This window comes from Sciurus carolinensis, chromosome 3, assembly GCF_902686445.1.
Source record: "Sciurus carolinensis chromosome 3, mSciCar1.2, whole genome shotgun sequence".
In the NCBI taxonomy this organism is placed as follows: domain Eukaryota; kingdom Metazoa; phylum Chordata; class Mammalia; order Rodentia; family Sciuridae; genus Sciurus; species Sciurus carolinensis.
Window position 1 is genome coordinate 21,713,061 of NC_062215.1, and position 26,450 is coordinate 21,739,510.

At 38.7% G+C, this 26,450-nt stretch overlaps 1 protein-coding gene across 1 annotated transcript; it reads left to right on the forward strand.

Annotated features, from left to right (window-relative positions):
- Positions 1-7,224: 7,224 nt before the first annotated feature.
- On the forward strand, positions 7,225-13,027 carry Krt12 (keratin 12). Its single transcript, XM_047545011.1, has 8 exons — positions 7,225-7,782; positions 8,247-8,329; positions 9,277-9,433; positions 10,323-10,484; positions 10,570-10,695; positions 10,824-11,044; positions 11,709-11,779; positions 12,582-13,027. The coding sequence occupies exons 1-8, from the start codon at positions 7,234-7,236 to the stop codon at positions 12,677-12,679; spliced, it is 1,467 nt and encodes a 488-aa protein (XP_047400967.1). The 5' UTR covers positions 7,225-7,233; the 3' UTR covers positions 12,680-13,027.
- Positions 13,028-26,450: the final 13,423 nt, after the last annotated feature.

The window sequence follows — 26,450 nt, forward strand, 5'->3', positions numbered from 1 at the left end:
CCTTATGTGAAATCACCAATGCAGAAGTGAAGCTTAAAAACTCAGAGGAAACCTCTCCAAATGAGGTTGGGATGGAGACAACTATTTTTTCTGAGCTCTGGGGATTGTTTCTATACAGAGCCCTGCCACATTGGAAAAGCATACTGATATGAAGTGACATAAAATCAAAGCCTAGCCAGTGACACTCCCAGACACCCTCTTCTCTCACTCTTGATCCCTCAGGGTCAGTCTCAGCTACCTGATTACACCCCTAAGTAACGATTGCAGCTTAACGCATTCATGGACAAGGTCCATTTTCAAATTCCCTTTCAAGCATCTCTTTTCTCTCTCCTAAGTTCACTTCCAAAATTCCCCTTCCTGGGATACTATTTTATCTTGCTCCTTTCCGCCATCACAAACTGCCTCTACAATCCTCCCTTGCTTTAAGAACCATTGAGCCCTTAAGTTCAGAACTCAGCCCTACTCATCAGGGTTCCTTGGGATCTTGTTCATCTCTCAGCTCAAAAGCACAACATAAAACATAGGCAACCCAACATTCTTTATTCACTCCCCGCATTTTAAAGTGTTACTCAAAGCAAAAGATGTTACAGCCAAAGCATCAGTGAATCGCAGAAAGTGGCAGGTCTATCTTCCAGGGAAAGAACTTGAGAAATACTGACATCAAAGACCAGGAAACTGGGCTAGGGTTGTGGTTCAGTGGCAGAGTGCTCAATTAGCATGTGTGAAGCCCTCATAAAAGAGGGCTTCGATCCTCAGCACCACATAAAAATAAATAAATAAAATATTGTGTCCATCTACAACTTAAAAAAATTTTTTAAATGACTAGGAAACTAATTCAGCTGCCATGAAAAGAGTGTGCACTTTATCTAATAAAAATCTAAAGATTTAAGAATGGCACATAAATAATTTTCTCCATGTTGTATATTTCCTAAACTTTACAAAAATGGAAGATACAATTCTTTTTTTCTTTCTTTTTTGCAGTACTCAGGATGGAACCCAGGACCTCACTCTGCCACTGAGCTACCCCAACACCCCATCCCCTACCCCAGCCCAAGAAGACATGCTCCTTAGTAACAGTTCACCCTGGATCTAGTCAGTTCCCTCTCTGCCTCAACTTATGCAATCACTTTGCCAACAAGCCCAGGATGGTTTTGGCTTTAAACATTCCCACTTGCCTGTGCATTCACGCAGCTGTCAAAGAAAATCACGGTCACTTCTGAAAGTTCTCAAATGGACACTTGACTATTAGCACCATGATAAAGCCAGCTGAGCTAACCAGCCACCCCAGGAAGGCTGACTCACCTTCTAAAAACAAGTCATTAAAGAATTATTTCTCTTTTTAACTTTTGAAGCTGCTTCTCACTCCTACCTGGATTCAGAATAAATCTTGGTCAAAGCATACCTGTAAATTAGGGCATAATCATTTTTAAATGAAATTCATCTTAAGTGACACATTTAAACACATTATGAATTAAATTCTTGCTGGTACAGTGTCACACGCCTGTAATCCCAGCAACTCGGAAAGGTAAGGCAGGAAGATCACAAGTTCAAGGCCAGTCTCAGCAATTCAGCAAGGCCCTAAGCACCTTAGCTAGACCCTGTCTCAAAATAAAAAATATATATATATAAAGGGCTGGGTTCAACCCACAGTACCAAAAAAAGAAATAATAACAATAATAAGATTTAAGTTCTTCCAAGTGAAATAACTCCAAGAAAGAAATGATAAAGTTTAGCCAAACATTAGGCTTGAATTGAGGATAAAAATAAATTAGACATTGTCCTTACCAAAGAGGCTTATAGCCTAGGATAACATATGTATAGAAACATAAATGTATAATATGTAACCCTAATGTGTAATTATGGAGTATTTTAAAATGTATATGTAAGTGTTAAAGTTGGAAAATATACTGTTTCAGCACAAAATTGTTTCCAATTTCAAAAACACAAGTTAACCATATTCCCCTTTTATGTGATCATATCCACTGTTACAATTTTGAATTTGGCACATTTCTTTGGCTCTGTGAGCAAGAAATAGCCTCCGTTTTGATTTCTATGGCAGTGAAGTGGAATCGCCGGGTGTTGGGAGAATGCTGCTTGTGAGTGAGGGTTAATGGCCATAATGTCAGGTCCTGGGCGAAGGAGATACAAGCTGATCTGGTGCTTTATAAGATCTCTGGAGATGCAATGAAAGGCACCAAACTAGCTAAGGACAAATTTGCTTGTGTGTTTGTACAATTTCGTGCATGGGATCATTTCTAACAAACCCTGAGGAGTCATTCTCTGGGTGTTGGCCCATGGAGAAGTCCAAGGAGAAAGTTGTATTTAAAATGCAGGAGCCAGAGCTCCCACTTGATGTGCAGAGCAGAAATCTGACTTTACAATTAGGGAGGTCAGAATCACCATGTGTCCTTTTTATTTTCACTGTCAGTAGCACAGTAATCCTGTTTTGTTTTGTTTTGGTGCCAGGGATTGAACCCAGGGGTACTGAACTACTGAGCCATATCCCCACATCAGCTCTTTTTTTTTTTTTTTTTTTTTTTGGAAGTAATATACTTTTATTGAAAATGAAAAAATATAAAGGTGCCATCTTCAAGGAGCATCTCATAAACACTGTTCAAGGGCAGGAGCATTGTAGTAACAAAAGTGGGAACTTACAGAGTCGAGTTACACAGGGCTGGCCATCTAACAGGTCATCTGGCCTCCGACTGTTGTTTCAACTACAGCTCTTTGTGTTTTTTATTTTGAGACAGGGTCTCGCTAAGGTGCTGAGACTGACTTGGAACTTGTGATCCTCCTGCCTCAGCCTTCCAAGGCACTGGAATTACAAGCGGGCACCACTGAACCCAGCTCAGACTCAAATCCTGTCTCTGCCACTCCTGGCTCTGTGGTCTTAAATAAGCCCTTACTGTCCTGACCCTCAGTGCATTTATCATGTGGGATGAAAACAATACCCTAAGAATTTACTATGAAGGTTAAAAAATAATGTCTGTGATCTACTTGTCCTAGTATCGGGGAAGCATAAACTGATTAACAGTTGAAACAAGGACAATCTCAGCCAAAATGCTTATAATACAGATTTAAGGAATCCTTGGGAAAAATCTCTATGCGGCACTCCCACTTAACAAGTTTCTGTTCTCTCAAGAAATGACACAAATGGATCATGGACTCTCTCATCAAGCTGTCTACCTTTGGTTGCTGTCTCCTTCCCACATCCTGAGTGAATGTGCAACTTCTGGAGATCTCTTGCTTAAAACCCCTTTACTTAGAAATCCCACTTATTTGCTCTTTGTGATTGGTATAGGTTGAGGGAAAACATGTGTCTTCTCATACATCCCTTAAGTAATAAAGTAAAAGGAAGTTGGAACCACGGGTTCAGCATTTCTGCCTTGGGAAAATGGTTAAAAAAAAAAAATTGGGGGGACAGACGTCAGAACAGTTCTTGCATTGCCATAATTGATCCTGGACATTCATTATGAAGATTTGACATGGGTTTCAGGTGTGACCCCTCCACATCTGCCCCCAAATCCTCAGTGGACATTGCTAACTCTGGCTTGGGATCACACATGATTAAAGAACCTCACCTTCAGGGAGACTGAAATCAGGGCAGATAATATCTGGACACTTGGATGCACGGGGTCGGGTGCTGAACGAGGAGGATTCCAGACTACAGTCCACACTCTAACATGGCAACACAAGCACTGGCCATCGTGAGGCTCACCCTGATGAGATAAAGCCCAGCAAAGAAGTATTCTCTGGGAGCCCCTGGGGCTGCAGAACCTTCCTCTGCATGAGGCACACTGCCACCCAGCAAAGACCTCAGGATGCTTGTTTCTGAGAGTGCGTGTGAATGTACATGTGTTAACATCGGGATGAGGGTAACAGCCAAACTTATCTACCGAGTGTTAGAATCTGTTAATACTCAATTAATATACCAGGTAACTTGCCTTTATGCCAGTACTCTCTTCTCTAATTTTAGAAAAATTTCCTCATGTGTAACATACATTCATGACCCAGCTTGATTATCAAGAGAAAAATCAATTCAACGAGTATTTACTGAATGCTGATTTGCAAAAGACATTGGGCAAATGGAGTAGACATTGACAATGGAGCTAACCACAGACCTAATGCCTGAATACTTTCATGTTGGTTTGATTGAAATACTTGATTTAATTCTCCAAAAGGCCAAACCATGTTGACATTCAAGTTGAGCAACAGGTGTAGGCTCACTCCTCCTATTAGCTCTGTGATTGAAGAAAAATGTCCCCAAAACATCAGGCTATTGTTACAGTCAAGAGAAATAAAAAGTGCTGCATATACCTATAGCAAAATAATAAACAAGGACCAAGTATTTTCTATGATAAAACTAATTGTTTTGAGTAAGTAGAATCTTAATGATCACAATGGTGCTCAATAATATTGCTGACAAGTTGTGTTTTGCCAGTAGCCCAATCTCCACTTTAAAATGTATAGAAAGCCTTCTGAAAGTCTTCTTTGTTATGAGAGGTATGTATTAGAAATCAAATAAGAATTCCAGTTTTATTTTTAAAATCTGTAATACCAGTGATACTATTTTTTTATATATAAAATGAAAGATTCAATCCATATACACCAAAATGAAGAGGCTTTCAGTAGCCATCTGCAAGAAAACCAAGGCCCCTTTGGGAGAACTGAAAGTTGCTGTTTCCCAAGAGGCAGAAACCGCATCTTTACAATAATTTTAATGTATTTTATCTCACTAAGTCCCTTCTAGTTAAAATGCTTATGAATCCCTAATATACTCAGTCAATGTAGACCTTACTATGGAATTCAGTATATGTGTCTTTGCAAAACTCTGTCATTTAGACAGAAAATTTTATTTCATCAAATACAGAGAAAATTGAATTTAGAAATCTGAATCTGGCAAAGAATTTTTAGGAATCTACCATCATGCTCTATACCCACCTTTCTTAAAATTCAAGTGATAGTTAATCATATAATCTTAAGAAAGAAAATCAATTATAAAATTTTATATTGTACTAATTAGGCTAAAATATATACACAATCACTGATATACCTAATCTATATTTTCTGCATCTTCCAAATTGCCTATTATGTACATATACATATATAGAGGGTGGGGTGGGGAGAGAGAGCTATATTTTTAAAAACCAACACTGGAATTGTTTTCAATGAAAAATGTAGAGACTTGGACCATTGTCCATGTTTAAAAAAAACAAATCCTTACTCTTTCTTAACCAATTAAGTTGCTCACAATTTACATTCCTAAGGACCTCCCACCATCCTAGCATTCACTAATAGGTTTCCAGTTATCTACAATTTCTATCAGAAAACAGGCTTCTTTCAGGACACTTCACATCAGAACGTTACTGTTTTCATGCTTAAGTCTAAGTCATATCCTTTTCTTTTCCCAAATTATACTCCATATTTTATAATATGTAAAAATACACTCCACTGTCATATATATCTAAACAGAACAAATTTTAAAAAGAATCAAAGAAAACCAATGGCAAAAAAAAATCTATTTCAACAGCAAATAATATATCAAAAAAAGTATAATAACTTTCATTATGGCATTTTCAGATAAATGGATGGAATTGGAAAATATCATGCTAAGTGAAATAAGCCAATCCCAAAAAACCAAAGGCCAAATGTTTTCTCTGAAGTGGATGATGATACATAATGGGGATGGGGGCTGGGGGTGAGAGAAGAATGGAGGCACTTTAGATTATGTAAAGGGAAATGAGAGGGGCAGGGGTATGAAAACTAGTGGAATGAGACAGACATCATTACCCTATGTACATGTATGATCACACAAATGGTATGAATCTACATTGTGCACAACCATAGACATGAAAAGATGAACCCCATTTGTGTATAAGGAATCAAAATGCAGTCTGTGAAAATAAAAATATAATTTAAAAAATAAATAAATAAACTGGACACTAGATACAATTCTTTGGAGCTTTCAACAAACACAAATATAAAGATGACATTTGTTTGTTCTATGAACATTTATCCCTTTTCATCATACAGTTGATTGAAATGGTTTGGCTTCTTAAACTTGGAGTTTTAGTCATTTCTTAATGTGGACAGTGTGCTTCTTCTTTCTCCTTATTGACAAAGGCAATAAAATCTGAAGCTTTTACACCATCCATTCAACCAGTCAACACCTTTCTTGAGCAACTATGATGGGAAATAAGCTGCTGAAGGAATAAATGTAAAAGCTGCCCAGTGCAGAGCAGTGAGCAATGAGAGAAGGCCCCTGATTTCACAGGAAATGTATGTTGACAAGAAGGTCAATTCTATGTAGAGGAAAAACCACTGGAACGACTATAATATTCTACCAAAAAGAAAAAAAAAAAAAGCACTTTTTCTGTGTGAGTTGTGGGGGCAACTCCCTATTTCAAATGGGGAAAGTGAACTTTTCAACCGCGACACCCACCTCACAGCCTATGAAGTCCTAGTATATTAGGACTTCATTTTCCATGTCTCCCTTTATTTTGCCAGATCATTTCTGCCAACATTGGAAATGCCCAGCTCATCTTGCAGATTGACAGTGCAAGACTGGCTTTTTTTCTTTTCAGGAAATAGAAATCATGCAACACCTTAATGACAAGTTTTTTAAATCTTGAAAATTCAAATTCCAAGATCAGCCTGGGAAATGCGCTCATTCCCCACCTTCCGCCAGCACATTTCCCAATTCCTTCTGAAGCTGTTTTCCACTGAAAGATATTCTAGATCATGGTTGGGTGGTTTATTGTGGGTTTCCAAAGAAATCAGACAGGAAAGAGAAGTGAAAAACTTGGAAGCTTAAGGTTTAGGAGGAAGTATTCACTAACTTGTCCATTCAACAATCACCTTTTGCCTTCCTATTGTGAATAAGTCGCTGGACAGTGCTGAGAAGACAGGGAATAGAATAATTTGGAGAAGAAAAATTCCTTATGACAGTAACCTCTACTCCACCCAGCTTTCTTTTCTGTATAACAGATATTTAATAGAAATGGTTATTCAATTATTTCTACATCAATGAATTTTCACTATTCATAAATCATTCCCTTGCTGAGCTGAACAAAAAGTTGGGGGCAACTCCCTGTTTCAAATGGGGAGAGTGAACTTTTCAACCGTGACATCCACCTCACAGCCTATAAAAAGTCGACCCTTTTGGCTTGCTGGCACTGCTTCCTCTCCAGCTGTCGCCACCTTCCCCAGGCCCCGGCTCTCTCCAGCAACACCATGTCACTCTCAGTGCGCACCTCTGGGCTGTCCCGGCGGCTGTCCTCTCAGAGTGGGCTGTCGGGCAGACCCAGGGGCATGTCTGCTTCCAGTGTTGCAAGTGGCTATGGGGGAAGCGGCTTTGGCTTCGGAGTGGGCTGTGGAGGAGGCTTCTCTGCTGCTACCATGTTTGGTTCTAGTTCTGGCTTTGGTGGTGGCTCGGGAAGCTCCTTGGCAGGAGGACTGGGCACTGGCTATGGGGGATCCCTGGGAGGTGGCTTTGGAGGGCTAGGGATGGGTCTGGGGGGAAACCTAGGAGGTGGCTCTCTAGTTGTCCTCTCTGGCAACGACGGAGGTCTTCTTTCTGGATCAGAAAAAGAAACCATGAAAAATCTGAATGACAGATTAGCTTCCTACCTGGATAAGGTTCGGGCTCTAGAAGAGGCTAACACTGAGCTAGAAAACAAAATTCGAGAATGGTATGAAACACGAGGGACTAGGACTGTAGACTCTGGGTCACAGAGTGATTATAGTAAATACTACCCACTGATTGAAGACCTCAGGAATAAGGTAAGAGCATGTTTTCTGGAGTGACTTTGGGAATTATTTTTCTTTCATTATTACAATATTTCACAGGGATAATTACCTACAACTTAGATATTTTTCAGAGTGACTGTACTTGGAGGATTTTTTCAACCCAAGAAGTTTAGAGGTCTGGGAAAGTAGCTCAGTGGCAGAGTGCTTGCCTAAAATGTGCAAGGCCCTGGGTTTGATCCCCTGCACCAGAAAGAAAGTTTAGTTCCAACTATCACTTACCATATAGTGACAATATTTCTACTATCTTCCTAGGAAATGGACGTTTAATTTTCCAATAGTATTTTATAAGTGAGTTTCTTTAGAAAAAAATGATATTGCCTTAAACTCTTAACGAAACAATATTTTAGTATTACTGCTTGAACTTTGTATCAAAAATATATTTAGAAACTACTGGCATATTAGGACTTCATTTTCCATGTCTCCCTTTATTTTGCCAGATCATTTCTGCCAACATTGGAAATGCCCAGCTCATCTTGCAGATTGACAATGCAAGACTGGCTGCTGAGGACTTCAGAATGAAGTGAGTAGAACAGACAGACGACAACTGACCTCTCTACCATGTCCTCTTATTCCCTATTTTCCTACCTCCATTGATAGCAAATATTTCACATTCTCCATGCATTTGGTGTTTTGGCAAATGCACCTAACACATTCTAAAAAGTAATTCGAATCAAACACACTTCACATTACACATTCTTAAAGTAAGTTGCTTACTCTTAAGGCTATGGACCATCATAGTTGTAATGACTTGTAATTCAACATAATTCTACTAATGTCCTAAATTTGAATTTTCAATGTATCAAAATGAACTAACAATGTTTTTGACAAGGGGTTAATTGAAACAATTATTTTCCTGATGGTGCCATACCATTGAAAGACTAACCATCCACTTATTTTTATATTTCTCTCCTTTTCCATATCCCATCCTTCCAGACATGGGAATAAAAGCTTTTTGCATTACAAAATTTCCACCCAGGAAGTTGCAAGGGTGATTGATGATCCTCAACCTGTAAAATCTTGGCAAAAGTTAATGAGGAAGTATAGATGTTTAAAATTAAATAAATCATGAAGAAAATTAAGCAAAAAGAATAACGATTATTTAATTTTCAATTGTTCATAGGATGCCATTAAAAACTGCACCTAGAGATAGGAGCTGCTATTGTTCATGGCTGCAGCAGCCAGTCAGCCAGAGAGGAATCTGTTCCCTGAGATGCACAGTGCTACTGGGGTTCATTGCTGGTGGATAAGCGGTCACCTCATAATTTTTTCCCTTTCCTTATCTCCAACTGAACAATTAATTATAGTACTAGGAGAGAGCAAGGCAGGGAGTCACAAAAGCAAAATCTGTATCACACACTACAACACTGCTATTTTTAAACAGTTGCAGAGATTCATGCACCAAATAGCCCTGAAGATGGCAGTGGCCTTGTCCACGTCATTGTGTTGAACCCCTAAACTGATTTTCAGATATGAGAATGAGCTGGCTCTACGCCAGACTGTGGAGGCTGACATCAACGGCCTGCGCAGGGTGCTGGACGAGCTGACCCTGGCCAGAGCTGACCTGGAGATGCAGATCGAGAACCTGGCTGAAGAGCTGGCCTACCTGAAGAAGAACCATGAGGAGGTCAGAAGTTGGTTTTTTTTCTCCCAGACCCAAAATTACAATTTCAGATTTGCAAATCTGGAGTTAAAATGAGGCCTGTTAAAGTGGCCATTTGTTTTGGATGTGTTTGTGTGTGTGTGTGTTGCTGCTGCTGCTATTAATGGTTCCTACTAAGGTTTAACAAACTAGAGGCACTTTCTGATTTTGTCATTTTCATTATTAGGTAATGACAATAAGAATTTTAATTATCTTGATTTAGTGGTTTTGAAAATATATACATATATATGTGTATATATATATATATATATATATAATTTCAAAGGTTAGAAAATAAAAACAAGTCTACCAATAATATATAATGCTATATATGCCACGCATGGAACTCTGATGGGCCACAATGTATACCAGAGGCTAGTGTAGAGAATGGACACTGGCAGTAAGTTTCTAAAGGAGTCTCTACATGATTTTCAATGACTGGCACAAACTCTACAAGTCTAGGTACTGCTTGCAGCCCTCATCTGGCAGTTGTAGTTAAAAACCCTCCAACAACATGCATACCAGGCCACCCCTTCCTACAAACAGTGGAACCTCTAGAAGGAGGACCAACTAATCCTTTTGACCACCAGGCACAGCATATAGGGCCTATGGTCACTTAAAGGACCTGCAAAAATATCTTAAGTTTGTTTTGTTTTGTTTTGTTTTGCTTTGCTTTGTTTTTAGTCAGAAAAAAATAATGAATGTTTAAAGAGTTTAAATATATTAATATATTTGTCTTTATGCCAAGTCAATCAAAAAAAATAAAATTTTTAATATTGTTGCAATGAAAGAGGCCCAGAAAAGCAATAGCATCTAGGGTCCTCTAAAATCACAATGGTCCACTGCGCCTCACTTCCTCACTCGTGGTCTCCAGGAGCTCCAAAGTTTCCGGGCAGGTGGCCCAGGAGAGGTCAGTGTAGAAATGGACGCTGCGCCCGGAGTGGACCTCACCAGGCTGCTCAACGACATGAGGACGCAGTACGAAACCATGGCTGAGCAGAATCGGAAGGATGCGGAAGCCTGGTTCATCGAAAAGGTAACACAAAAGCAAAAGGCTTCGAGAACAGTCGCGGAAAGACAGCTCAACCCTCAAGCTCCCTGCGCCCTTTTTGCTGTTGCAGAGCGGGGAGCTCAGGAAGGAGATCAGCACCAACACGGAGCAGCTTCAGTCCAGCAAGAGCGAGGTCACCGACCTGAGGCGCGCAATGCAAAACCTGGAGATCGAGCTCCAGTCCCAGCTCGCCATGGTAGGCCCGCTGCGTCATTTCAACTTCCAAACAAAACGCTGCACCCTAAGTGTGTTAGACCATTGGCTGCCCTCCTGTCTTCAAGACCCTTCATTGTCGTGTCTGTGCCATTTCCCTTCCACGTGCAGAAAAAATCCTTGGAAGACTCGTTGGCTGAAACCGAGGGTGGCTTCTGCTGTCAGCTGTCCCAGGTGCAGCAGCTCATTGGCAACCTGGAGGCGCAGCTGCAACAGGTGCGCGCGGACGCCGAGCGCCAGAGCGCGGACCACCAGCGTCTGCTGGACGCCAAGGCCCGCCTAGAGCTGGAGATCGAGACCTACCGCCGCCTGCTGGACGGGGAGGACCAAGGGTGCGTAGACGTGGAGGTTGGAAGTACATTCTGGGGCTGACAAACAGTAGACACCTAATGCAGTTTTCTTTCTGCTATAGGAGAAAGGGTTCTTTAGCTGATAGAAAATAACAAATCTAGGAAATACGACGCCTGGGATTTATTAAGTGCTGTGCAAGGTGTTTTCACACCTTATCCTACCTGATAATTCATAAAACGCTGTCATAAACAAAGACACCACGGACAGAAGCATATCCTAAAGGAGTGCCTGCATATACAAGAAAAACTGCCCAATTTCTAGTATCAGTGACCCCATGCTAAGAAGACAATCAGATCGTAGCCCCCACAGACCCATAGGTCTAGCAAACCTTCCAGAAGAAATAGCAGTTTGGACTAGAGAGAGAGAACTCAGAGCTGTAAATTGGGAAATCTAATTTCTGAAACCAAATCTTCCATTAATTTCCAGATCTCTTCACTCTGAGAGCCCGTGTTAGGCAGGGTTTAGAAACAAAAGTGCCAATGCCAATAACCACTAGATTATTCTCAAGGTGCATCATTCAGTCAAGAAATTTGGAATATGCTCTCTATTTGACCATAATATCATATACCTTTGTGATTTTTAGCTCAAATAGCAAATTCTTACTTCTTCTCATTCCAGCAGGAATCACGTGACGTCTTTTCACAGTGATGGTTTCGATGAAAGTTTATCCGTGACAGGCTCCAAATCTCAGACACATTCCATTGACTCATCTAAAGGTATGCAGATAAGAATCACTGAGAGTAAATTGGAATCACATTTATTAATGACTAAAACATTCCAGTATTATTAATAGTTTAAATCTAAAGTATACCTGTATTCTCAGCCAAGGAAAAACATTTGTGTATTCTTGCAGTAAAAAGAGTAGTCAAGGACTAAGGGTATATGTAGCTCAGTGATAGACCACTCACCTAGCAAGTGCAAGTATTCCCCAATACTGCAAAGAAGTAGAGACAGTCCATAGCATATTAAAACTTTTGGCAAGCCCAGGAGGACAAGCCCAGTACCTCTCCAAAGAGGTACTATGTATACTTTTTAAATTTTTAAAAAGAAAAAATATATTCATTTTTGCATAAGGTAATACTGAATACATTTCATTTTCACTGGGGGAAAAAAACACATTTCATTTTAGAATGTAAAAGTTGCTTTTTTCTTTTTTTTTTTCTTTTTTTTTTTTTTTTTTGGTATCAGGAATTAAACCCAGGGGCACTTAACCACTGAGCCACATCTCCAGCCCTTTTTAATTCTTTATTTTGAGACAGGATCTCACTAAGTTGCTTAGGGCCTCGCTAAGTTACTGAGGCTGACTTTGAACTTATGATCCTCCTGCCTCAGCCTCCTAAACCACTGGGATTACAGGTGTGTGCTATCACGCCCAGCTAAAAGTCATTTTTCAAAGTTTAAATTCAATGGATTTTTTCAGCTAATACATAATTTAGCTGCTTAGGTCAACAACAGTCAATTTTGGATTGATATTTGAAACACTAACATTTGCTCCCTATATTCTATTGTACTCTTTAGACCCAAGCAAAACCCGAAAAATCAAGACCATTGTACAGGAGGTGGTGAATGGTGAGGTGGTCTCATCCCAAGTTCAAGAACTTGAAGAAATAATGTAAAACTTCACAAAATCTACCTTGTGATTGGTTCCTTAGGGATAAGCAATTTACAACTAGAAATGATGCTTTCTGAGTGAGATGCTATGTGAGTTCAGTCTCTGTTTTGGTCTGTTTGATTCTCTTTGTATTTCCTACTCACTTTAAGTCCTTTTTGCCCTCCTGATACAATATTCAATTACAATCATGAAACCATGTTGATCTTCGTAACAAACCAAAATTACCTTACCTTCTGGACCTGCGGTAGACTTTTAAAGAGCTTTCTTCTGGTGACTTGGACTGTTTTTAATTAATCACAGTATTTCGACAAAGTAGCATTGCTTTAATGGAGCTAATTTTAATAAAAGACTAATGGCAATAATATGAGATGTGTACATTCTTGATTCCAATAACAATGTTGAGGGCTTAGAGAGAAGTTTTTGAAATAATAATAAAGGAAATAAACACTGGGACAAAGATGTTGGGGATGAAGATTAAGTTAAGAAGGTTCTTTTAGAAGTCCTGTCCTATTTACATCAGCCCATTTAGGTGGCCAAAAAATTATATTGCCCACTACAAGGGATCATGCTTGTCCTGTTAATTTTCTAGCACATTCTTTCATGCAGTCAAGAGACAATTATTGACTGAATATGGTGGCCCACTACAGGAATTCTAGCTACTTGGGAGGTTCAGGGAGGAGGACTGCAAGTTCAAGGCCAGCCTAGCAACTTATTGAGAGTCTGTCTCAGAATAAAAAGGGCTGGAGATGTAGCTCCATGGTTGGGTGCCCCTGGGTTTAATCCCCAGTACCAGGGGAGTGCGGGGGGACAATCATTGAGACCCTATAGCATGCCAGATTGAAGACTCAGTGATGAGGAAACTATGTCCTTGTCTTGAGTGGCTCAGAGCTGAGGGCAGAGGTGGACATCCATCAGGAATGATGTCACCGCGAGAGAGGCAGAAGAGGAATTTAAAGGACACATGGAGGAAGAAGTGGCCGATACATGGGGCAACGATTAAAAACTTCGTACAAAAATCAACCAGGCAGAGGAGAAAGGAAGGAAACAGAGTAAATACGTGTGGCAAACAGAGTAAATACTGAAGAGTGGGAACAGACTTTGCTTTGCTCTCCTTTCTCTGAGCTGGCAGCGAGGGGCCCAGAGTGGGGTTTCTATTAGGATGAGTCAGAGCCAGAAGCTGGTAACAGAAGTCATTCTGAGCTGGGGCAGGAGGCAGCCGAAGTCTAAGTCTGAGTAGACGGTGGTTTGATCTGGGTTGCCAAATTCAAAACTCTAAAAAGAAAACAAGAGCAGGAATTAATGATTAAGAATCTGGGCTCTTAAACCAGATTGGGTTCAAATCCTGACCCTGCTACGTAACAGGAAGTAACTTTACCTCCAATCTTTAAGGTGGAAATGACAGTGATGCTGGTACCTGCTTCACCGGGTGGTTGCCATCAAGATTAAAACCCCAGGAACCCAGAAAGTACTTAAAAAGTACTCCATGTTTGTGTCTCATTACTGTTTACTACATGGAATCAAAATGAGATAGGGAAACCAGGGGAGGGATGGGCAAGGAGTGTCCAAGGGAGTGGAGGGAAGGGAAAGAGCCAAGCCTGGAGAAATTCCAGAGCTGAGTGAAGCCACAGAGGGCTCTTGTGGTATTTTAAGCAGATTTGCTTTGGTATGCAGCTTTCTGAAATCAGTCTTTGACTCTATCAGGTCCTCCATTCATTTCTGCAGCACACATCCTAGGAGAACCTCACCTTTCACACTCAAAGAGATTATCAAGGTCTTTTCCTGAACAAGGTTCCTAGCCCCTGGTAAGACATGGGGCCATTTCCATGGTACTCAAAAGTGCCTGCAAACAGCTACTGTTTTAAATAACATCTGTTTTCCTTATAACCACAACAGGATGGTCCAAGACTCAAAGGACAGAGGGGTTTGCACAAGTGTAAACCCAGCCGCCATTTCTTAGCCATTCTTAGTTTCTCAGCATTTCCTTCTTTGGGGAACATATCCCCGCCCCCCACAGGACTCCCTGAGACACTATTTTCACTGGAAGCTTTTTCTCAGACTTCCTTCTGTGACCTCTGAATGTTGATTCCATCCTTCTCTTTATATTTGCTCCCCAGGAAGTTTCCTCTAATCCCGTGGCTTCAAATACCATCTAGACAGTGATCACTTCTTGTAGCTTCTTGTGATCACTTCTTGGAGCCTCCACAATGGCCCCAGGGAGCCTCACCTGCTAATCCTCTTGTCTCTTGTGGGGTGCCTCCCACAATGGAGAGAGGGCAGACCTGTTGAGGAAGTGACAGCACATGATTCTGAGCACAGGTATGAAAGCCTTTCAGCTCTGCTCTGGTCTCCTGGATTGCACACTGTGGAGGAAGTCAGTTGCCTGCAAAGTTATGGGGTCAGAGGGAAGGATTTCACAAAACTTCCCACGGAGTCTCTGATGGCCAGGATTTCATGGAATAGCATCAAGTCCCGAGTAACAGTCCTTTCCTAATAATCTCTGTCAGATCATTCTACAGTCTTCACTCAACTAAGGAAACATTAAATTTCTTATTACCTACATACGACTGCCCTATTATGCAATTATTATTATGCATACTGCCCAAAAATGCAATTAACAGCATTCATCTTAGTCTGTTCAGGATGCCGTAATAATATACTTTATGCCAGGAAGGATATAAATGACAGAAATGTATTTCCTTTCAGTTCTGGAAGCAGATTCAATATCTAGTAAGAGCCTGCTTTCTGGTGTATAGACAGTGCCTTCTGGCTACATCTTCAGATGGTGGAAGGGGCCAGGGAGCTCTCTGGGGCCTCTTTTCCTTCCTAAGGGTACTAATCCTATTCACGAGGGTTTTGCCCTCACGACCTAATCAACTCCCAAAACTCCCACCTCCTAATACCATCACATCGGTGATTAGATTTTAACATACAAATTTGGGGGAACACAAACTTTCAAAGCATAGCAACAAACTTATCTTGAACTCCAGTCTTTGTTCACTAGACTACAAGCCCTGATTCTGCACAAGCATAAAAGGTCCCTCTGGACTTTCATGAACTGCAGAAATAGAAGGTTTGTCTTTAAGGAAAATAACTTACTCAAAAGGAAACAAAAAACCCTAAGGAAAAGATTAGACAGCAAAACACAAGCATATTGTTTGTGATTATTTTAAAATCTAAAATTCCACCAATTTATAATTTCACTTTTATGTGTATTTATTGTGTGCCTAAGCTAAAGAAAGGTCTAGAAAATACTGTATGTACTGAACTGTTACAGTAATCTCTTGAGGATTAGCAAGGGCTGTGGAAAGTAATTTTTTCTTTTGTATTTTTAAAAAATGTTTAACAAACAGCATGTATGACTAATAATCTGGGGGCGGGAGGGAAATACCTTTACATTATTCGAAACAAATGGGTTTGCAAATAGGTCACAGTTGGCAGGAAACCACCCGAAAAAAACACCTTAGAAAGTCAAAGGTATCTCTTTAGGCTTTGTAGGAGTGCCCCCTGCTGGACTATCGGGAGAACAACTCTATTATTTTTATTATTACAATTATTAACATATATTAATTGTACAAATTAAGGTGCTTCCCTGCAACATCTACATGCATGCATACACTATGCCTTGATCATGTCCAGCTTCCCTTCTGCCCTTTCTTGTCCTTTCCTTTCTCTCCCTCCCCTCAACCCCCATCCCTTTCTCTTAAAATCCCTCTTCTCTTTTCAGGGTTTTGGTTTTTTGTTTTTGTTTTTGTTTTTGTTTTGGGGGGCGGGTAGTTTCTTCCACATAAGAGAGAAAATTTGCAATACTTGGAAAGGAACTTTGAAAAATTAACCTGTTTGTCCTAGTCCCTTGAGGTGTTCTCAATACTAGAAACTTTATTTAAGAGAGGGAGACAGAGGGAAGAAGGCAAATGAAGAGGAGAAGAAGGAGAAAGCAAACACTTTTCAAAGTATCAACCTAATGAATTAAACTATCTTATGTAACTAATAATTACTCCACTGAAAGTTCTAAAATGCATAAAATTTTTAAAGCAATTATTTAGAGTTTAGCGCACCAGACAGCCAATCTGGACTACTCAGGTTCTAAATAATACACTCAAATATCAAATGAAAATAAGAAATGAGTAAATGGTTTTTGATGTGGCACTAAATGTTTTTTAACTCTTGGAATTGAATCTAAAACTAAATGCCATTGTTTAATATTAGTATCAGAAGTTCAAAATCAAACTTAAAAAAGTTGGGATGATAATTGAATGCATCCTCTTCATCACTGCTATGAACACACTGCAATGACACATTTATAAAAGACTTGTTAGGACCAGAATTCTAGGTTAAAAAATATTTCCCTGGTAAATAAATAAATTATGACAAATCCACACACTTGAATACAATCTGCCAATAAATAAGGACAGAACTAATCTGCAAACACTTGGGGAAGCCAGGTGCTGCTGAGGGACGCACCTGTGCTTCCAGCTACTTGGGAAGCTTAGGCAGGAGGAGCCCAGGAGTTCAGGGCCAGCCGGGGAACACAGTGAGACCTGTCTCTTAAAAAAAAAAAAAAAAAAAAAAAAAAAATACTGGATAAATTTCAAAACCATTATTTTGAGCTAAAGAAGTCAGACTAAGAGAATATGTACTGTATGATTCCATTTATATGAAACTTTAGGAAAAACAAATCTCATACACAGAGACAGAAAGCAGATCAATGGTCACTGGGTCTGAAAGCAGGGGAGGAGCGGGGATTCTCGGGTTAATTGGGGAGGGGCACAAGGAACTTTAGGATTGATGGAAATGCTCTGTGTTTTGATTGTGGTGATGGTGACAGATGAACCAATACTGTGCTGGAAGCACAGAGACCACGTAGGATCGGCAAAGGTGCGCTAGAGCAAGCCAAGCCTGCTCATGAGTACTAGTCAATGATTTTCCCAGCTGGCTATTAAACCACTGAAATTGGCCACAGTGGGAATATTTATGCCACAGAACTTGGGCTTTCCCTTTTTTAAAACTGGGAGCTGTCTCACACCAGTGCATCCCTGAGCACAGTGGTTAAGAACACATTCCCAAGCTGATGGCCTCAGTTTGGGGTCCAGCTCTGCCACCTTCTAGTGGTTTTATTCATCACCAATCTTCAGTTTTCTGGTCTGTAAAATCAGGACAAAACAGTGCCTACCAGCAAGGGGCATAGCTTCGTGCTAGAGCTATTGCCTAGCCTGGGTTCTTTTTCCACCACAGCAAATAAACAAAAAGAAGAGAAAAAGAAATAGCATCCGCCATACGCAATTATTAGAAGGATTCAGTGAGTCCATTCACACATGGAGGATGGTGAGCACTAACTAAATGTTAGCTGATACTAGTACAGAAAGAAAAAAACACTCTACAACTAAAGAAATTAACGACTTTGCATATTTCCCCCAGACACCTATTTTTTCCTTTCCCATCATATACACTCCGAAACAGCTCCAATTTTGAAACAGAAATGTACAATCCTTTTTCATCTGAAGTATTTCTTCTTAGTGGGCTGCTTAGTTTTATCAGTTAACATGCTGGCGGGAGGGGATTATATTTATCTTCTCTATATCACAAGTTGAGCAATGTGAAGCCAGAAAGCACTTTAGAACTGTAAGATTCTAAGATTAATGTAGCTGAACAGACAAATTGAAGAGAGGACTCTACAAGTAAATAACAAGTCTAAAAGATGGAGGGAAACCTCCACTCTTGGAGATGATCACTTGTGACTGTAGAGTTCTTGTTTTTTCTTTCCTTAAACGAGCAAAGTGTAACTTAGAACAAAATCATGCAATTTTTGTTTGCAAAACTAGTACAAGAGTAAAACTTAACAGAATGCAAAAATATGAGCATTACGCCTTTCAGAAACAATTTCTGCACTCTGGTCTTCCTTAAAATTAGTTGCTAAAAGTCCTTGTTAATGTTTCAATATGCATATATTCCTAATTAAATGCAACTTTTCTTCAAATGAAATGGAAATGAAAGTATAATGTAGAAGTAGACCTTTAAATACACCACACTAATAAAACAATCCATGGAGAGCAGTGGGGTCTGACGGAAAATAGATTGTACTTGAGGCTTTGCTCATTGACTCTGTATTTTACCCAGAACAAGTTTTCAACTCAAGATGACTCATCTTTTACAAAAATGCAATAATAATATCATATATAATCACATTAGCCCAGAATTTTGAAATCAGGAAAAACACTAGAAACACAGGACACTATGTTCTTGATGCTCAGATTAAGGACTTGGAACCCATCTCCTAAATTATATATATATATATATATATATATATATATATATATATATATAAATTGTGTGTGTGTGTGTGTAGTGTACATATGTGTATGTATATATAGACACACACACACACATATATATATATATATATACACATATGAGAAGCTTCTGCTGAGAAAAATGTAACCAGTTTGAAATATTTCATTTGATTGCAAAAACTATGGAATTTTTAAAAATCACTTAAGGCTATAGCTTCACATTTCAAACAAACAGCCTCAAATACAACTTGTTTTAGCCAGTTGAAGTGTAATTTTAATTTTTAAATGATATCAAGTTGGTATAATTATAAATATATATGGTATCACATTATTTGCATATTAATTCATTCAACAAATTTGTTTAGCACCAACTATACATAAATCTTTACATATTCTGTTGACAATAATCTCAGTGATTAAGAACTAGAGACTAATACATGATAAAGTTTCATACCCTTTTTTTTCTTTATTGCATCTGCAAAAATAGAATAAGGTAAGTCATCATCATCTTTAATTGGCAAGTGTCATTGCCCCACATGTAAAATATGCTGACCATTTAACAAAAGTGTGAGGAGGCGGAAGATATGACACCTCCTCATTCATTGTTATTAGCTTTAAGAGGACCAACTCAAACTATTAAACAGATATTTTCAGAGCATGTTTTTAAAGTATAACACTCAAATATTTTGCTATATTTTATATTATATTTTACATTATATAAAAGTACATCCAAGGTACTTTTGGAAGTTTTCAGTGGATACTTATTCTAAACAACCCTACGTGATGATTCTGGATGACACTGATTTTAAAGTTAAACCTTTATATCTTATCTAAAAAGTGACTTGATCTGGCTGATAAGATAAATTTCATCAGTGTTTCTTTAAAAAAACAAACATATGCAATCAACATCCAATCAAGAGACAACCCTGGAACAAAACCTGTAGAATTGGAGCCACATTAATCAGAATCACCAGGGATGTTGTAGATAAGCCAAAATGAGGTCTAGTTTCCCTGTCTCTTTATTCAGAGGGTGGGGGTGGTGTGAGGTTGAAGAATTTGACTCAATTCCCCCTGGAGTCTTCACTGGCAGCTCTCTCTCTCTCTCTCCTCAGCGCGCCTCTGGAAAGAGTTTTTAAGTGTGCTGAGTTTATGATGAGCTGATGAAGCCAAGAGAACTGAATGCTGGCCAGTGGGAAGATGAGAAGCACTCAAGGGGAAGGTAGGGCTGGGCAGGGAGGAGAAGCCATGCACGTCTGAGTCATCATTATCGTGATTATCTGTTACCTCCAGGGTAGACAGCAAACAGTTGCATGTCAGAGACGATTTCTGAGGAGTTAAAGGACAATATTTGTACGATTGCATTTCCCAAGGTACAAAGCCAAAATTAAGCAGGTTATATCATTATTTGCCACTTTATCCAGAGGGAGATTTTTTTAACTGCATTCTCCAAAAATGCACCCCGAAAACCTAGTCATATACAACTGCATTCCAAAAATGTGTTAATGTGTATCAAAAAGTACTTGCAATATACATGTGTGTGGGTATGGGTGTGTGTGTGTGTACATATATGTATATAATATATGTATATAATATATACCCCCAAACTTCTTATATCATCATGATAACTTGTCTCTGAATTACAAATCTGTTTAGGATCAGTATGGGTCATTTAATTTATTTTTGGTTTGCTCAGAAAACATTATTTTAACAAATTCTTCCATTTCAGTCACATTGAACTTGAGTTAAACAATCCAGGAAAAATCATCCCTCTATCATTGTTGGTTTCAAAATCCTTCAATGGTAATGTTTTTCAACTAGGTCAAGGCCCACATTTCCTGAAATGAGAGATATATTTACTCATTCATGCAACAAATAGTCTAAGCACATTCTGGTTATATCTGGTATTTTGACTCCTAAATATCTTATGATCTAATTTCTCCACCATCATCATCACCACCGCCATCAACCTTGTCCAAGCCCATGCTTTATGGTGTCCCATCTAAACAACCACACAGCTTCCACTTACATCCCTTCAATTCTTCCCACACCAAGCTGATCCTGTCACTCCATGGTTAAAACCTCTCAAAGACTTCCAATTGCTTTTGGAGTAAAGACCAAAATATGGCCAAGGTCTCACCTTTCTCAAATTGTGTGCCTCCTCTCCATCTTCAGCAACCCTGATGGCCTTGTTTGACTTTTTAAAAAATATGTACACTTAAGATATACAACATGATGTTTTGATATACATTTTGACATACACATACAGAATGAAGGGCTCAATATGGTCAAGTAAATTCTAACATCCTGTTCCATCCCACTCCAGCTCCTTTTCAGACTCTTTTCCTTTGTCTAGAACGTGGTTCCTACGCCATTTTGGCCAGCCTAATTCCCACTCAACAGTCAGCTCTTAACTCAAATGTCACCTCCTCTGAGAATCCTTAACTGGTCTCTGCCCCTGCACTGCCTGCCCACCACCACCGTCAGCCAAGTTAGTTTCTTCTATTTTATTACGTACATCGTATACTGTGGATTCCCTTCATAGCTCTATGTAGCACATCAGTCCACTGCATAGGAAACAACAGATCTTGCTGAGCGTATGTGCATGGTACTGTGTGCAAGTGCTAGATTATTCACTCAATAAAAGCTGGAACAACATCTGCATTACCTACCCTTTAGGTAGTCCCAGTACTTTGCACATTGGACTACCTCCTTAGAAGTGCTTAGTAGGCATTTGTTGCATGAATATTGAATGGTGCTAAGATATTTTCTTTTATTATTTTCTTGAAATATCCATCATATTTTTATGTATTTGTTAGTTATATCTAAATTTTCCACCACTCATCTTTGGTAAGACTAAATGAACAAACACTAGCTTCTCAAGGCACAGCAGTGAAGTCATGACCACCACACAGGAGGCACTAAGAGGCTGCCTTGAATACATATAATCTGAGTCTATTTGTTTTGATTACTCGATTTAAAATATGCTTGAGTCACATGGAAATGAATTCTACTTACTTTCTTCTTAAATCTTAATAAAGAAATTAGGCTGTCACAGACCTAAAAAACAAACAAACATTTAAAAGGTGTTTGCATTTTACCAAGATGTCCATTGAATACAATTAATATTTTCAGAAAATATTCAAAATACTTGATGCTCGATGGGGACACAGAATGTATCCAAAATATGCAAACTTAACTTGGCCATTTCACAAGGTTTATTGATATAAATCATATTGCTCAATATCTGGTGATTCAGTAGAAAGTGTCTTCAGTTTCAACAAGCAGTCTTTTAATTCAGGACAGTTTTCAAAGGAAATTAACCTGAGGACTTTTTCCCACACATCTAAAGAAGAGTTGAGGTTTCTTTTAAAAAATAACTTGGTTTCTGTGCAGTACTTACAAGGAAAAAAAAGTCCCAAAGTTATCCTCTTAAAGAAGCAACCTTGGAATCCTCTAACTCATCATTAGAGTGTGCTTTGTACAAATGAATACAAAACTGAGTTCTCTTTAAGCAAATGATAGAAGACTGGTTTTACATGAAAAGAGTCTAAAAACAATACTTCCCGCAATTTGATCACAATAGAACTTGTGCCTTCTTAATCTTCAGAGGTACTCTCTCTAAAATACACTTTTCCCTCAAACTAATATTTACAGAAGTAACTGTGAGCCCACATAGACATGCAAATGCCCTTACCTTGAGATGTAAAGTGACCTGCCTATGAAAGAAAAGGAAGATGAGGTGATACAGAAGTTTGCAAGAGGGAGAGAATACACAGGGCTGGGTGTGAGGACCACTCTTTTGGCATAAAAAAGCATCTGAGTAGAGCCTTGAGGAGTATATACAACTTTGTGCTACAGTATTACATAGGAATGGATAGGCAATAAGAAGTTCAATGTGCCTGTCATTTACAATTTTAAAAAATTTTAAAAAAAAGAACCCTAAGTTCCGTGATCATGGTGGTCTGCACTTTATTTTCAGAAGATGAATGTTTGTATCGAATTCATTCTCAAAGGTAGGGCCATGTATTATTGGTCATCCATAAATAAATCCCTAGTACTAAATTCAGCATCTGGCAGAATGTGGGTATGCCAAATATGTGTTGGTTGAAATGATGTTTAGGAACATCACATTAGGTTTATATGTGTTTACACATGATTGAAAAATTCAGAGAAAACAAGTTTAGGGTGTAGCTCAATGGTGAAGCATGTGCTTAACATGCACATGAACCTGGATTCAATTCCCAGCACCAAAACAAAACAAAACAAAAAAATTCAGGGGGGGAATACTGGTTGAAATCCAATGAAAACTATTAAGTCTGTCATTTGGTTCAATTTACAATAAAAGCACATGTTGATTGAATTTTTCATTTTGGTACCAATTATGCTGTCAGATAGGTATGGCTATAATAATATGAGTCATTCAAAATTCCAAAATCTGGAAACAGTAAGACGGTCTGTTTTAATCACTCTAAGTAAAAGAGACACAGACAAAAACACAATATCAGAAAGTATTCACTGATCAATCTTGGGAAGAATGTCCTACCCAGCAATGAAATACAGCAACACCGAACAGTTGAACAACTGAGAAGAAAAAATCTGAATAGTCAGGGAAAGTTTGTTTGGAGGGAAATAAAAATCCAATATGTATTGCTAGATTTTGCAATAACTATGTGTTGCAATATAGAAATGTGATTTTAATTGAAGGAGGAAGATAATTATAGCTTAAGAGCCAAATACTTAATCAACACCACAATCAGAAATGTCTGAATGACAAACATTGGCCCCACACCCAAGAGGGTGAACCCAGAAAGTGAGTAAAACAAGTTTCCATTACAAATGTGCTGAAGCCATTTGAGCCACACTGAAGCCACACCCTGAAACCAAGGGTGGGGGGGACATTTATGTTACTCATTCTTAATTATTAAATTATTAAATTTAAATAATTTCTATGAATTTAGATTAAAAACAATAAATTCCATGTTGTATTACATTCTGGAAGTAGTACTGCCCTGAATATTGATTCAATTGGGGTAAAACACAGCATGCATTTCTAAAAAATAATTTCCTAATATTAATTCAAGGAATTTTTTTCCAGAAATTCATGCTGTGTTATCCCAGTTGCATCATTATTTTTTCCTAGTATTAGAAATGATAATGATAATGCAGGTGGAAATCCTGTCATATAAGGGACAGTTGAGTGAACTGGCAATCCTTTAATTTAAAAAATAAAAGATTTCAAGGAACAGATTAAACTTTGTCAAATATCCAAAACACTCTCCACCAGCAAAGTCATATTCTCTGTGGTAGATTTCATTCAATATAAAGACAACTTTTTGAGAGTTTAAGCATCTCAAAAATGGAATGCCTTATGAGACAATAAATTTCCATTTCTAGAAATATGTAAGTAGAGAGTAGAGATATTTGATAAGGGGGTTCTGCTTATTGTTGAATATTTAACAAGAGAAGTGATAAGGACTAACATTTGTATTTGCCACGTGTAAGACACTTTGTATGTATAGCCTAAACTGTTGGTCTCAAATTTATGAATTGGATGTCTTTCATGAAGATTAAGAGGGATTAATTTACCATACACCCAGTAAGAAGGGTTGGAATCTGAAATGTGATAATAACCTCTAAGCTCCCTTGCAAACTCTAGTGTGGTAGTAGACATGACAGTGAATATTGGTGGTCTAGATGATTCCATCATGGCCATTCCTATTTGTCCAGCCTGGTATTATTTCTGACAGAACACACAGAGGCTTTTGGTCAAAAATAATATTAGCTTTCAAGGTGTGAAACTCAAAGGATAAACTATCCTTTAGGTCTTTTCCAGTTTAATTCTGCATTTTTGATGGCTAGAATCCATAAACAAATCATCTGAGTTAGAAAGGGAAGACAGTTTTAGTTCATATGGCTCCAACTCAGGAAACCGATCATGGCTTCCTGGATTAATATTATTAAGAATAACTCTGCAGCAAGTCTACATTCAGCAGAAAGATGTCATTATCAAATAGTAATGTCTGCTGTGAGTACAGGACAGAATGGCAGCAAAAAGGTTTTGTGTATATTATTTCTAACAAACTACATATTCCCTAAAACTATCTTTCTATTTTTCATCATCAGTTCTTAAGTGATGATGAAAAACCAATTAATTATTTAAAGTGATGCTTTCTGATATTATTCCTTAAACCATTAATGGAAGGTATGGGAATACATAGTAAACCAAACAAAAGGCTCTCAATGAGACTTGATTGACTGTCAAGAGGTTTCTAAAACATATAAATTAAAATTACTTTGGAAAATTTGCCATAGTCCAGAAACTGTTCCTCTCAGCTTTGCAGGTGCAGAAACTGAACTTGACCTAGAAGAGACCTGACACTTGATGACAGCCTTACATCACTATTCACACAATACTGATGTACAGATTAGAGTGCCAGTTTGGACATATTTTCCCATGTGTTCAAGGCCACTTTCCTGCACATTCACCACATTTTCTAAAATGTATGCCTTTTTCAGATATAGTCTTAATGATACCACATGTCTATTAAAGTTTAAATCACTCATCCAACAGGTGGTTTTACTGGGTCCTGAGGACACAAAGGTAAGTAAGGTACAGTCCTTACCTTTGAGGAAGCCATATATCACAGGGTGGAGGGTGGGGGACAAGACACAAATAATCACAAGATAGGATGAAGACCTATGGGTGTTATCAAACTCTTGCTGACTGAGGGTTCAGTTTCTTAGATCACTACAATTTCTGATTTCTCTCTCCTTCCAAGTACCTACCAGGCTATCTTTTTGGTTACCTGGATGGTCTCCTTTTCTTTGTTTTCCACAAGGGAATGCTTCCTAAATACCTTTAAAGAGCTCAAAATCCAACTTGCTTCTTTTGAGAAGTGTGTTCTGTACCCAACAATCTCGCCTTCACTCCTCACCATTCTTTTGTCTTGTACACCCACTCAATAAGCTGCAGCAACGTAAGATATAGATAGCCTCATTCCATCTCCACCCTTTCCTTCCTTAATGACAAATAGACTGGCTTCTGTGTCCTGCATTGTCCAGAATAATCTTGCTCTCAGATCTCCAAGGATCTTACGGCAACATCATGTGTGGTTTTTGCTAGGTTTCATTCTCCAGGGTCTTTCTGTAGAATTTGAAACTCAAGGCCTGCAAGAACCTCCTTCTGGAAACCCTGCCAAGTGAATCACCCATGCTATAATGCTGTGATTTCCTGAAATTTTCCCAGTCTTCCAGATGACTCTTCACTTGCTTTTTCTTTTCTTTTTTTTTTTGTTTGTTGTTTTTTTATTTTTTTTTATTTTTACAGACTGCATTTTGATTCACCATACACAAATGGGAAATAACTTTTCATTTCTATGGTTGCACACAATGTAGATTCACACCATTCATGTAATCATACATGTACATAGTGTAATGATATTTGTCTCATTCCACCATCTTTCCTATTCCCATGTCCCTCTCATTTCC